Here is a 14636-nt window from a genome sequence, read left to right as displayed (position 1 = left end):
CAATGACCCTCATCATCTTATACACCTCTATCAGGTCACCTCTCATCCTCCGTCGCTCCAAGGAGAAAAGGCTGAGTTCACTCAACCTATTCTCATAGGGCATGCTCCCCAATCCAGGCAACATCCTTGTAAATCTCCTCTGCACTCTGTCTATAGGTTCAATGGGTGCATCTAATGTCAGAGAAATGTATACAATATACATCCTGAAATTCTTTTTCTTCGCAACCATCCATGAAAACAGAGGGGTGCTCCAAAGAATGAATGCCAGTTAAATGTTAGAACCCCAAAGACACCCCAGCACTGCCCTCCCACCCACAAGCAGCAGCAAGGCAATGATGCCCCTTCCCCCACCAGCAGAGAAGTATTAGCACCTCCCACTCACCGAGCACTCAAGTGTGCACCAAAGCATCAATAAAGACACAGACTTGCAGTACCCCAAAGACTACTTGTTTACCCAGACATACCACAGGCTCTCTCTCTCCCTAATAAGGGAAAAAGAGGTGTCCCTGGTTCACAGCGAGAGGGGAGACAGAACCAACAACTCACTGGTTTATGATGTTAAATGTCTGTTGCGTCGCTTTTTCCAAGCTCTGTGTCCAAAGAACTCAGGTCTCTGGACACACAGCCCACGGCAGCTAAGCCGCTGCTTCCGATCTTCCCTGTTCTCCTGCAACGCCTCAGTCGGGAACACAAGCCTGGATTCAGCCCACCTCTAGAGCCATGAAAATCCGGCACCTTGAAGGTACGCTAGTCTTCCAGGCCGCATCTTTGGCATATCGAAAAGCGGCCAGTCATGAGGACCTGAGAGCTAGTTCCATTCCCGCAAAGAACCGAAGTCAGAGTGTAACTCCAGGTCAGGGTCTTCAAAAGAACCTTGAAAGGGGAAAAAAGAGATATCAAAGGTAGAAATAGAGTTGTTTCTGAAGATGCAAGCAAAGGAGTCGCTGTTAGGCGCCATCATGACAATGATCCGCCTCCGAGTAGCCACATCCTTCCTGTAGTGAGGTGACCAGAACTGAGCACAGTACTCCAAGTGGGGTCTGACCAGGGTCCTATATAGCTGTAACATTAGCTCACAGCTCTTGAACTCAATCCCACGGTTGATGAATGCCAACACACTTTCTTAACAACACCATCAACCTACGCAGCAGCTTTGAGTGTCCTGTGGACACAGACCCCAAGATCTCGCTGATCCTCCACACTGTCAAGAGTCTTACCTTTAATGCTATATTCTGCCTTCAAATTTGAGCCACTTCACACTTACCTGGGTTGAACTCCATCTGCCACTTCTCAGCCCAGTTCTGCATCCTATCAATGTCCTGCCGTAACCACTGAGAAATCTCCAGACTATCCAAAACACCCCCAACTTTGATGTCATCAGCAAACTTACTAACCCACCCTTCTACTTCCTCATCCAGGTCATTTATAAATATCACAAACAGAAGGGGTCCCAGAACATATCGCTGAGGAATACCATCAACCTCCATGCAGAATATGAACCATTTACAAACCACCCTTTGCCTTCTGTGGGCAAGCCAATTTTGGATCCACAAAGCAAGGTCTCCTTGGATCCCATGCCTCCTTACTTTTTGAATGAGCCTTGCCTGGGGAACCTTATCAAATGCCTTGCTGAAATCCATATACACTACACAGACTGCTCTACCTTCATCAACATGTTTAGTCACATCCTCAAAAATTTCAATCAGGTTCGTAAGGCACGACCTGCCTTTGACAAAACCATGCTGACTATTCCTAATCATATTATGCCTCTCCAAATGTTCATAAATCCTGCCTCTCAGGATCTTTTCCATCAACTTCAGTGGAACAGGGGAAATTACAGTGATATGAGAGAGGAACTGGCCCAAGTCAATTGGGAAAGTAAACTAAATGGAGGGACGGCAGAGCAGAATTGGATGAAATTCCTACAAGAAATAAGGAAAATGCAGGAAAAATATATTCCAAGAAAAAAGAAAATCATGAATGGAAAAATGGCACAAATGTGGCTAACGAGAGAGGTTAAGGCAAAAATAAAAGCAAAAGAAACGGCGTACAAGGAAGCAAAAATTAGAGGGAAAAATAAGGACTGGAAGACCTTTAAAAACTTACAGAAAGAAACTAAGGAAGTCATTAGGAAAGAAAAGATGAATTATGAAAGGAAGTTGGCGATTAACATAAAAAAGGATACTAAGAGTTTTTTTTAAATATATGAAGAGTAAAAGAGTGACAAGGGTAGATATGGGACTGATTGAAAATGATGCTGGAGTAATTATAATTGTAGCCTCCCCCCGGCCACCCTCAGGGTCGCTCGGCTCGCTGTCGTCTAGGGAAACAGCCTGGGCCCCGGCAAACTGGGTAATTCGTTTGTGTGGATGCTGTGTGAGGTACCCCACCCTGCCCAAATAACAGAAATACACCAGATGCAATTAAATGATTTACAGTTTATAGATATTACTGGAACTATATAATTAATAGAGAATAAAATATAAAAGGAAAATAAAAGGTGCCACACTTATCAAAGTTCAATCTCTTCGTGCACAAAACCCGTTGGAGCTCAAGGACCACCTTCTTCACCCTGCGACCCCCTCGGACCACCTCAACCGGCCGCCTGGGACCAACAACGGTGGTTGACCAGACGCTCCACACGAGTCCGTCTCCGTCTCCTCACCAAACGTCCCGCTCGGGGTCCGACCCCGTTAGCGGACTCACAGCACCTCGTCCATCCTCTGTCTTGCTCTCCTGCCTTCTGCCCCAAAACCCTGCGCATACAGTATCTTCAAATACACCAAAACCATAACAACTATGCCAATTGGTTAATAGCACCCTCTTATCACCCTCTAAACCAAAACAAGCTGCTAGCACAAACTTTCTCAGCGTTTAACACAACAAAGCCGCATTCCCCAGATTAACATAACAAAGACACCATTTTAATTAGCCTCAGCAGTAACATAAAAGTCGAAACCTCCTTACATAATGGATAACAAAGAGGTGGCGGAGGAACTGAATGAGTATTTTGCATCAGTCTTCACAGTGGAAGACATGAGCAATATACCTGATAGCCAGAGGTATCAGGGAATAGAATTAGGTACAGTCAAGGTAACTAGAGAGAAAGTGCTTTGGGAAGCTAAATGGACTAAGAATAGATAAGTCTCCCGGCCCGGATGAGGTGCACCCAAGGGTTCTGAAGGAGGTGGCTTTGGAGATTGTGGAAGCATTGGAAATGATCTTCCAGGAATCAATAGACTCTGGCATGGTTCCGGAGGACTGGAAGGTCGCAAATGTAGTTCCGCTATTTAAGAAAGGAAGGAGGCAGCAAAAAGAAAATTACAGACCTATTAGTCTGACATCGGTGGTTGGAAAGATATTGGAGTCAATCCTCAAGGACAAGGTTATGAAATACCTCGAGGTGCATGACAAGATAGGCCGAAGCCAGCATGATTTCATGAGGGGAAGATCCTGCCTTACCAACTTATTGGAATTTTCTGAATAATCTCGAATAAGATTGACAAGGGAGAGGCTGTGGATGTTGTGTATTTGGATTTTCAAAAAGCCTTCGATAAGGTGCCGCATATGATGCTGCTTAATAAGATGAGAGCCCATGGAATTACAGGAAAGATATTGGAGTGGGTGGAGCATTGGCTGATAGGCAGAAAGCAAAGGGTGGGAATAAAGGGATCCTATTCTGATTGGTTGCCGGTTACTAGTGGTGTTCCACAGGGGTGGGTGTTAGGGCTGCTTCTTTTTACGATGTATATCGATGATTTGGATTATGGATTAAATGGTTTTGTGGCTAAATTTGCGGATGACACCAAGATAGGTGGAGCACCAGGAAATGTTGAAGAAACGGAAAGGTTGCAGAGAGACTTAGTGAGTTTAGGAGAGTGGGCAAAGAAATGGCAGATGAGATACAACATTGAGAAATGTACGGTTGTACATTTCAGAAGAAGAAATAATCAGGCAGATTATTATTTAGATGGGGAGAAAATTCAAAAATCGGAAGTGCAAAGGGACTTGGGGGTCCTCGTGCAGGATACCCTAAAGGTTAACCACCAAACTCTATCCCTGGTGGCGGTGGGAAGATGGGGTGAGCACGGAAACAGAGGAGATGCAGGTGAGGGCAGCATCAATAGTGGAGGAAGGGAAATCCCCATTCTTTGAAGAAGGAGGACACCTCTGATGTCCTGGAAAGGAAAGCCTCATCCTGGGAACAGATGCAGCAGGGATGACGGAGCTGAGAAAAGGGAATGGCATTTTTATAGGAAACAGGTGTAGTCAAGATAGCTGGGGAAATCAGTAGGCTTATAAAAGATGTTGGTAGACAGTTTGTCTCTAGAGATGGAGACAGGGAGATTGAGAAAGGGGATGGAGGAGTCAGAAATGGACCAAGTGAATTTAAGGGCAGGATGAAGCTGGAGGTAAAGTTGATGAAATTGATGAGCTCAGCATGGGTGCATGAAGCAGTGCTAATGCTGTCATCAATGAAGCAAAGGAAGAGTTGGGGACCATTACTACGGAAGGCTTGGAACGTGGACATTTCTACATAGTCCACAAAGAGGCAAATATAGCTGGGGCCCATGTAGGTGCTCATGGCTACCCCTTGAGTATGGAGAATGTGGGGGGAGCCAAAGGAGAAATTGTTGAGGGTGAATGCCAGATGGAGAAGGGTGGTGTTGCAGGGGAACTTGTTGGGCCTTTTGTTGAGAAAGCAGCAGAGAGCTTTAAGGCCGCCTTGATGGGGCTCAGAAGTGTATAGGAACTGGATATCCATGGTGAAAATGAGGTGGTCAGGGCCAGGGAATTGAAAGTTGTTGAGGAGGTTACGAGCACAATTTTCTTGGGCTTTTTATAGTTACTAAATTATACTTAACCTCCACTGTAGTATGTTCCATTGGATGGAGGAGTGTGCCCACTCTGACATACCTTAGTAAGGTTCTGAGATACTTGCCAGTGTTTCCTAAAACTCTGATTGTATCTTCTTCTCCCTTCATCCAAGCCACACAGTTAGTATTTGTAGAGACAGTGAAATAGAATTAGCTAACCATTGGGAAGTGCAAATTAGGAGCTCTCGACTCACATTTCTCTTCATCTCTTCATAGGTTGTCATTTGGCTACAGTGACTTTTTTAAGCATGAACATTTGTGCTTTTTTCTCCACAGTCTTCCAAAGAAAAAATTGGTGCCAAATAGGACACGTTATTTAATACAAACATCCAGGCCCACAGTAAGCAATACGTGAAGATGTAATAGCGATGTCTCTGAAAAGTTAGTGCTTTGATTCTGACATGTGTGTTCCCATGGTTTCGTTCCCCTCTCCTTTGTCACAGGTCCTAGTGGTACCAATATCATTATAGGGTCCATCGCAGGCGCCATCCTGGTGGCTGCCATTGTCCTAGGGGGTACTGGATGGGGATTTAAGTAAGCGACAAGCATGCCTCTTCCTGACTGCTTCCTACTTTACTCCATTTGGAAGATAACACCCAAATGCTTTCCTGCTTGGATTCTGCAGTAGATACAATGAATTTGCAATGATTGACTAATAAATGAAATAAGGATTTCAATACTTTCTCTGCTTAGGCCCAGTAGCATCTCCTGCAGGTAATAATTAAGTTTACATGCCATCAAAGCCAAATTAACCTTCAGCTCATAATGTGGATGAGAACTGCCATTTCTTGAAGTGGATTTCCATCTGCATTAATTGAGTGTAATGTACATTAATTGATTCCAGACATTACTGGGAGTTCTTATTCCTGTAGCCTTATTCTGAAAGTCTGCAGTTGAAACTTTTCCAGGCTGTATGTGCAAAAATGTGGCAACAAGGCAAAAGTTAATAGTTTAATTATTTTAATCAATTAAAACCAGTTGTAGAATTTGGTCATTTTGCTGCCAAATATGTTCAAGTTATATTAAATGAAAATGGCCAAGGAGTGGAGGGAGCATGTGAAATGAATTGGATTGTCTTAAATAATCAACTGCTGTGAAATAGCTTTCCCTTTGATGTACAGGTCATCATATGAAAACAGCCTGTTATACTCTGCCATGATTCTTAGATCCCTGATAGTGTGGCATCTAAGACTCTCTGGATATATATTATTGCTACTGCTTCAATTTGGCTTTTTGAGCCTGTTTTGGAAAGGACTGATCTAGACAGGAAAAAAAATGAAAACATCCATTTATAATTCTTTGTGTCTTCAGCAGAATTTTTAGCTTCTCTTTGGGGAAAAAAAATAGAGCAACTCTATTTGCATGGAATGGGATTGCTGCTTTCACATTTATTGAAATGTGGACTGCTGGGAGCATGTCTGAGAAATTCTGATGCAGTGCAAACCACCTTCTTTATTACTGGCCAAGTGTTGATGTGCTTAATATCTACAGAAATTATTAACATCATTATTGGGAAAAGCATCAGTCTTGACAATTGAAACACTGTAAAAGATTAAGCCATTTATCGAGTATAGCTCACAATAAATTTATATCTAATCACTTAAAATGTTGACAACTTAACATCTCTCTATTGGCCAGTAGTACTTTAAAAACACCTTTTCGACATAAGCACTTTGCTCACTGATATATTTAGCATGAATTACTTTGTGTTGTATAAAAAAAAACCTACTATAATATATCCCATTCCTTAGCCTGGTAATTGAAACATAAAATAGGTGAAGGATACAGCATCATTGCTGAAAAGAACAAATGAAATCCAAAAAATTCAAGACAATTTGGTAAAACATTATCTGCATAATTAAGGATAGCGACCTTATACAAATTACTGGTTGGATGTTTGAATTTTAGTTGAAATATTGACTGAGTCTGGATTTTAAGGAGGGTATCAAGGCTAAGATATGATTCCAGAGTTTTTACCAGAATGAGGGACTAGGTGACGTACAGGGATCGGAGAAGCTAAGAACATTCATTTAAATTAGAGGTGGTTAAGTAGAAGCTAATAAGATTATTAGAGCAAGTAAAGAAAAAAATCAGCTAATAAGTCAGTAACCAGTGTTTACAGTTTTAAAACAACTGGCAAAAGATGTAAAGGGGAGTAGATTTTTTTTAATGATTGGAATGTACAACCTGATAGGCTGTTGGAAGCAAATTCCATAAGAAATTTCAAAAGGCAATTGGACTTGATTTGAAATGGACAAATTGGCAGGGTGACAGGTAAAAGTCTGGGGTGTGGAACATAAAGGAAAATTATTTCAAAGAGCTACTGTAACAAAATCATAATCTGTTATGGTGGATTCAAAGATTTAGTACATGTATTGGAAAAATCTGTGTGATGTGAATTGTGTGTGTAAATTAGAATGTCTTGTTCATAAGACCATAAGACAAAGGAGCAGAAGTAGGCCATTCGGCCCATCGAGTCTGCTCCGCCATTTTATCATGAGCTGATCCATTTTCTCCTATTTAGTCCCACTCCCCTGCCTCCTCACCATAACCTTTGATGCCCTGGCTACTCAGATACCTATCAATCTCTGCCTTAAATACACCCAATGACTTGACCTCCACTGCTGCCCGTGGCAACAAATTCCATAGATTCACCACCCTCTGGCTAAAAAAATTTCTTCGCATTTCTGTTCTGAAAGGGTGCTCTTCAATCCTTAAGTCATGTTCAGATGTTCTTTCAGTTACAATATGCTAGCCTTTTAAAAATTACACTGTATTTCTGAAGTGAAAGTCACCAGCGAGGCTGACATTTATTGCCCATTGTTAATTGCCCTTGAGAAAGTTTTGTCAGCCTCATTGATTCACAGCAGCCATAGTGGTGCAGGTATTCCTCCAGTATTAACAAGAGAGAGATCCTGGGTTTTGACCTAGTGACAACACAGAAATTGATTGTTATACATTTCAGAGTTATACTGGTGAGTGATTTGGATGGAATTGTATTACTATTCATCTGGTACCACCTTTCTTATCTATGTAGTAAGGATTTCAGATTAGGAAAGTGATTTCAGGAGGCTTTGTGAGTTGCTGTAGCATATTTTATAGATTGAAGCCACTTCGCGTCACTGAATATTTAAGATGATGAATAGATTTCCATTAACTTTGTTCTGCTTAGTGTAGAGTTCCTGGAGTGTTGTTGATGCTGATAAATGGGGAATTATATTCCTTATGCCGTTTTAAGTGATAAAACTAACCAATGATTAGTAAAGGATGACCTTCCTTTGTAAAGTATGTCTTACCAAATGCCATTTATTTTTCTGGATATACCTTTGATAAATTAACATCTTTTTCATTAAAATGTGTCCAATTATTGCACAAGATAAAGAACTGGTAAACACTTAATATCATGTTCCAAAGTGGATTTCCTCCACTTGGTTGTATTCAACCATAGAACAAAGGATTTTGTCTGTAATAGGTTATTTAAACTTCCCTTGTAGACTAGGCACAACAAAATCAAAAATACTTAACTAAAATTCCCATTTTAAAAATAGTCTTTTGCATTGGGAAAGCTTTGTCCTTTCTACCTTTTTCAATCAGCTTGTGAGTTGTTTGACAATTAGATATCTTGCACCAATTTGAGTTTTGAAATGCTGAGCATTTCTTGGTATTCTTTAATGTTCTGATTTTTAATTGTATTCCTGTAGTCCATAATCTGTTCAAACTTTGTCTTTTCTTAGAAGCAAATATCCTGGAAATTAGAATATCTCACAATGTACAGTTGAAAATCAAAAGCAGTAATAAATCTCCTAATCTTTTTTTTTACATTGCTGGAAATTCTGGCCAGGAATCTCCCAGAAATGTGTCATACTAGGCATCTGACATTATCTTTCACATCAGATGTGCTGAAAGACATGATTTCCTGCAATTCAACTCAGCAAATTAATCAGTGTTGTCCTAGGAGCAACTAGATCCTAATAGCACAGACTATATTGAGGTCCCAGTTTGGTAAATCCCTTAATTACCACATACTTCTGATCACCCCTCCTCCCCCTCCACCAGCCCCCATCCACTGGTTTGCAGTGGAAGCCCTGGTTTCCACCTTCTGGCTACTTCTTGATTTTTCACTGAAATTTATTCCAGTGAATTAATAAATTCTGTTGTGGCAAGTTCTGAAAACTGAGAGAATAATTCCTGACCAAGGAAGTTCACTTTATTGTTGGAGGCAAACAAATTATTTTAAAAAATGATGTATAAATTAAATATTTTCATTCAGGAACACTCAAAACACTTCCCTGATTGTTTTGCCCCAGGCACTCAGAGAAGATAACACTGTCATGTGCTTTTCATTGTTGGTGATCAGTGAACCTGATTCATGAATCCTTGCAATTGGTTTCCAGCTGTGGTATGTTTCCATGGCAATGTCTTTTGAGAAGCAGTTTTGCAAATGACATGTTAACAGTTTTGGCTCTAAGAAAGAGTTTTGGCTCCAAGAGCAGACATCCCACCTCTCCCGGCAGTTCCGGGAGTCTCCCACAAATTATAGTGGCTCCCTGATACCCGCAAATTGTATACAATGTCCCAGAAATTGATTTTTTTGAGAGTGAGCGTGAGAGAGAGAGAGAGCGAGCGCAAGAGCAAGAAAGCAAGCACGAGAGAGCAAGAGCGAGAGAGTTCCAAAAAAAGTCAGTGGCAGAGTGTTCCAAAAGATAAAATATAAAATGCACTTCACCCCAGACTACACTAAAGTGTACCCCTGCCTAATAGGGGTCAAAAATAATGACAGTGTTGCTCGCTGCACTGTTTGCAACAGTGACTTTTCTATTGCCCATGATGGGTTAAGACTGTAAAAGACATGTTGAGGTGGGTTTAACAGGTGTCATTCGTTCATTAGCATAGCTAACGTTATTTAAACTAGCTGGCTAGCTGCTCAGGAGGTACTGTATTACAGACATCCCACCTCTCCCGGAAGTCTCCCTCAAATTGATGGTGCTACCTCCCTGAAATCAGTTTTTGCAGGGTGGGATGTCTGCAAGAGTATACTTAAAAATTCCAGTATAAAACAGTGCAATACTTGCTGTTGCATAAATCCTTGATCAAAATAATATAAATAGTGCATGATGTACTATTGTTACAATTTGCATGAATCTGCTCTATTGGTCCTGATTTTCATACAAGCAAAATGTAAACAACCATCTCTTCCCTATCTTAGGTTGTAAAGAATTCTAGTTGTAATATATTCTTGCATGTGTTCGATTAAACCTAAATATGTAAATTGGAATATTACCCCTTACCTAGGATTCACTTGTTATTTTACTTCAAACAACCTCATGTTTCAAAAGTGGATTTAAATATTATTTCCACACAAGTTAAACATTCAACTCATTCACATTTTGTCTAGGGCTGCATTTTTTTTTGAAATTTCAATCTGGCAGCCAGGATTTGATTGTATTTAAGAATAATAACGTCTTTCTTAAGAACCATAAATGGAAAAAATACTACTTGAAACAAAGTACTTACCTAAATTATCGAAGTAAGCAATATTTTGATTGGGATCAGAAGGAGAAGTTTTAGGTAATTGCTATGTTCCTTTGCTCAGAGTAAAGAGGCCTTTAAAAAAGCAATCTGTCAAGGTTCATGAAATGAACAATGAATACTTTATAAGCTATTCACCTTCCAATATGCCAGCTCAATACTAATTTAAGTGTGTTCACATTTGTTTGTGTGGTGTTAATCAGAACCTGTTTAATTATTGCATGTTCTGTGGTCTTACTTTTGTTAACTTGGAAACTAAATTTCTTTTTATTTCACTAATTGCACCTCGAAAAGGAACATTCGGAGAGGAAGGTATAATGCTGCACAACAAGGAGCAATTTAATCACCTGCTTAACATTCTTGCTACTGCATTTCCTTTCCATGTTTCTTATGTCATTTCATTTTACTCTTAACAACATTGTGATTGGTCACTTTAGCTCATCAATGGACAATACCTACAATTAACTGTCATCAATTTGTATTTCGTAAGGAATTTTTTTTGTTGTTTTAAGATTAAATTTTTGCAATTCTCAATGAAATTTTCTGATATTCAAAAGGACAGAAGGAGAAAGAAGTAGACTGAAAACCCAAGGCTGTCACACTGGCAGGGGCATTGGGAGCAAGGGTGGACCCAAATGCAAGACACATCTTGTGAGGTTAATTAAATTGAGTTTATTGTTCGATACCAGGAGAGCAAGGCAGGAGCAGGAATAGTGAACTGGACAAGGACTGAGGACTACAACTAGGCTGGGACAAGGGTCTGGGCTAGGACTCGGAATCGGCTCCCAGAACTAGAGGTGACATGAAGAGGCTATGGTATGGACTCTGAGCCAGGGACTGGGCAAGGACCCAGTACCTGGGTCTTGCCTCGGGCTCGGACCCCAGAACCAGGCATGGACATGACATGGGCTAGGGAGAGGAGGAACATGGAAAAACAGAGCCTCGGTCTCGGGAGAGCAGGTACATGGAACCATGGACACATATACAGAACACAGAGTCGGGACCCCTCCTTGGAAACAGGACATAGGGCCGGGGCTCATGACCCTCCGCGGGGCAACGGCAAGACGGCCAGACTTACCCCACGGAGGCGAGGACAAGACAAGACATGACCTCCCCCGCGGGGCAACGGCAAGACGGCCAGACTTACCCCACGGAGGCGAGGACAAGACAAGACAAGACATGACCTCCCCCGCGGGGCAACGGCAAGACGGCCAGACTTACCCCACGGAGGCGAGGACAAGACAAGACCAACATGAAAGAACACCAGACAGTACCTATCTAGCTCTGGCGATAGAACTAGACCGAAGTGCAGGCGGGGGCTGCAGACGAGGGCTAGAGGCGAGAGGGGCAGAGAAGGGATTCAGACAGGGGGGTAGGACAGGAATCACAGACCGCCAGGGCCAGGACTTGACTCGGAACTTGGATGCCCCCGGAGCCAGGACTTGACTTGGAGCCTCCAGGTAGTGGCGAGCTCTCGACTCGGCCCGGGAACAGTAGACAGTGGTTCTTGATTCCCTCCAGCGGGTTAACTGACGGACCCATCTTGATGAGGAAACTTTGCAGGCTCGCTTTGGCGAGGTAACTTGACAGGGTTGCTCCAGTGAGGAAAGGCGAATTACCGGCACTGACTTCGGGTGGAGACTAGGCTTGCTCCGGCCAGATGACACTGGCACGCCGTACCTTGGTGACTTTGCAGACGCTCTCGCACCGAACAGCTGAAAGCCGGAGACTATAAACTACCAGTTCAGTCGAGAGTAAATTGCCTCCAATCACCAAAGCCGAGGGACACGGGAAAACAGGGAACCAAAGGGAAACAGGGAGTCAACGGTCCGGATCGTAACATAAACGAAGTAAATTTAAAGGGACCCTGATTTGGACCATGACAAAGGCTCATGAAATCACAGGGATGATCTCTCAGTTCAAAGAATACCTGTGCATTTTCAAACTGACTGGTTGATGCATTTTCTCTATTTGAACTCAGAATTTTCCAAACTCCATAGAAAATTCAGAAGAAAACAAAACCTTTGTGGGTTTTTGTTATTTATATAATTGTGTGCAGGAGAGTTCTTTGAACTATTTTTTGAATATAATGCAACATCCAGAAACCACTCAATAAAATGACTCTATGGTAGTACAAAGGAAAAATTGACTTTCCTTCCCACTGTCCATGTATTTTTAATGGCTAGTTCGCTGCAAGAGGTCAACCATTATGTACCAGCAAGGAAGCCTTTTATTGCCAGCCTGGGATGATTCAGACAACTGTACTCTTTCCCGCATCTGTAGTCTTAGATACTAACCAGTCGTTCTTTAAGTTTGTTAGTGTAACTTGGTATCAAAGTTGTGCTTGTCATTTTCTTTGCAACTCATTTTCTTTAGAAATGGAATTATATATTTGCATCCCAGCCTTAGATTTGAATTTTGTCACCACTATTATGCATCATTTCTTCTCATCACTGCAATGCCTCTCACTGCTTCACTAATATGATTCTTTTGCTTCCATGTTTCCTTGTTTTCCTCTATAGCTATGTTTTAAGTAACCTATCTGTGCAATGTTGACCTTTTTCTTGCAGATCTGGAGGAGCTTAAGAAGTATTTCATCTATAGAATGTACACTCTTTGCTCCAGTAAAGCTATTGTCTTCTGATGTTCAAGGCAACGAACCTTTACGTTCAAATGTCACTGTTGATTACACCTAGGTAATAACGGGAGAATTCAGCTATTCTGAAATAAAACAAAGTGGAACTGTTACTTCAGAGAAGAACTGAAGATAAACTTCTGAAACATAGTGAAATCCAATGTCCACTTTTTAGGTTATGGTTGCATTCTTATCTTATGTACAATTTGAGTATATGCTACACCCATGGGACTAAAATAGCAAAAGGTGATCTGCTATTTTGAAAGTGTGTAATCCTACTTCAAAGTATGCCAGTTTGGGATTAAAAAGCACTCTGGGTCTTGCAACAATATTTTTATGATCATGGCCAGTGCACATGAATAAGCATTATTTAAAAAGAGCTTGAGTGTGCATCAACCATACCATAGGCCAAATGTCCAAACTGACCATCTCACCTGCCATTAAACCCCCACACCTTCAAGTCCCTATTCTGGTTACATTCTCTTATTTCCTGGTATGTCCTGCTTTGAATGTTATTAGTTTGAAGAATTCAAAGGAGCATTGTTAGTGAGTGAGTGAGTGATCCTTAATTACCTGTGAAATTTCCACTGGAAACATGACTTCTAATGAAACTTCCCAAAATGGTAGAGACCAAAATGATTTATTTAAACATACTTGGATACCAATTTACAGCACAAGGAAAGACCACACAAAATGGATTTCTCAAATCTCGGTTGAGCCACACATCAATGAGAATTTAAAAATAAAATAAAATGCAAATGGTATTTCAATATAATAAGTCTTCATATTTTAGTAATGGTGCACGTTTGAACCCTACACCCAGTTCATTTACAGGGTTGCTAAATGTGTGCAGATACAGGTATGCTCCAGATATAATACCTGATGTATTATATATGTGAGGAGTGTCCTTCCTATAGCTTGAGAGCAGGACATGCTTCATCTCTTCTATTTCACAAATTTTATGTTGGCAATGAAATTTAAGAAAAATCATGAAAAGAACCATGCAAAAATGTATTCAATGCAGAAATTAAATATTTTTTTCTAGATATGTTTAGCCTAAGCCAAGGAAATTATACATTTGTAACTACTTTCATGCACTTCACATACAGAAACAGGATAGAACTTACATTCTTCAGATTTGGTTTTGGAGAAGTAAAATGTATATAGGTCTTAAAACATTAAATATAAAGAAAATGAGAATACACCAAAGGGCATGGTATATCATTTCCAAAAATAGATAATGATTAGAAAATGAAGACAGCCTATGTCTGTTTAGAATCTAGTATTATCAAATATCATTATTATAATTATAAAATGATTATTATTATAACAAATCATTCCTGATTGATATTATATATTACTTTGGTTCCAAATCATTTGAAGTCCCAATCATTATTAACAGCAAATTTTGTTTTAAAAAATGGATTTTTTAAAAAACAAAATTATCAACATTTCTTTCAACAATTAATTTTCCCCCAGTTGGCTTTCTTTGCTTTGGGGGTAGCTTCACCATTAATACTTTTAACTGAAAAGGATAGTTAGGTTATTGTATATTGTATAACAATGACAATTGTGAGCTCCAAGGTCATTGTGGC

The 14636-nt window shown here is 40.7% G+C and overlaps 1 protein-coding gene across 5 annotated transcripts in view; it reads left to right on the top strand.

The window, feature by feature from the left end:
• Positions 1-14387, top strand: part of adam11 (ADAM metallopeptidase domain 11) — a 287890-nt gene extending 273503 nt beyond the window's left edge. The window contains exons 25-27 of one of the 5 annotated variants that reach the window (XM_063037207.1): positions 5321-5411; positions 10701-10718; positions 12977-14387. In XM_063037207.1, coding sequence (XP_062893277.1) covers positions 5321-5411; positions 10701-10718; positions 12977-12992 — 125 coding nt within the window. In that variant the 3' untranslated portion in view covers positions 12993-14387. Of the gene's footprint in view, positions 1-5153; positions 5218-5320; positions 5412-10700; positions 10750-12976 lie in introns of those variants that run through there. The other 4 variants (XM_063037209.1, XM_063037206.1, XM_063037211.1 and 1 more) reach the window with 4 other exon arrangements.
• The last annotated feature ends 249 nt before the right edge of the window (positions 14388-14636 follow it).

Source organism: Mobula hypostoma, chromosome X1, assembly GCF_963921235.1.
Source record: "Mobula hypostoma chromosome X1, sMobHyp1.1, whole genome shotgun sequence".
Taxonomy (NCBI): domain Eukaryota; kingdom Metazoa; phylum Chordata; class Chondrichthyes; order Myliobatiformes; family Myliobatidae; genus Mobula; species Mobula hypostoma.
Note: the sequence above shows the minus strand (reverse complement) of the source record. Positions and strands in the feature narration are given on the sequence as shown.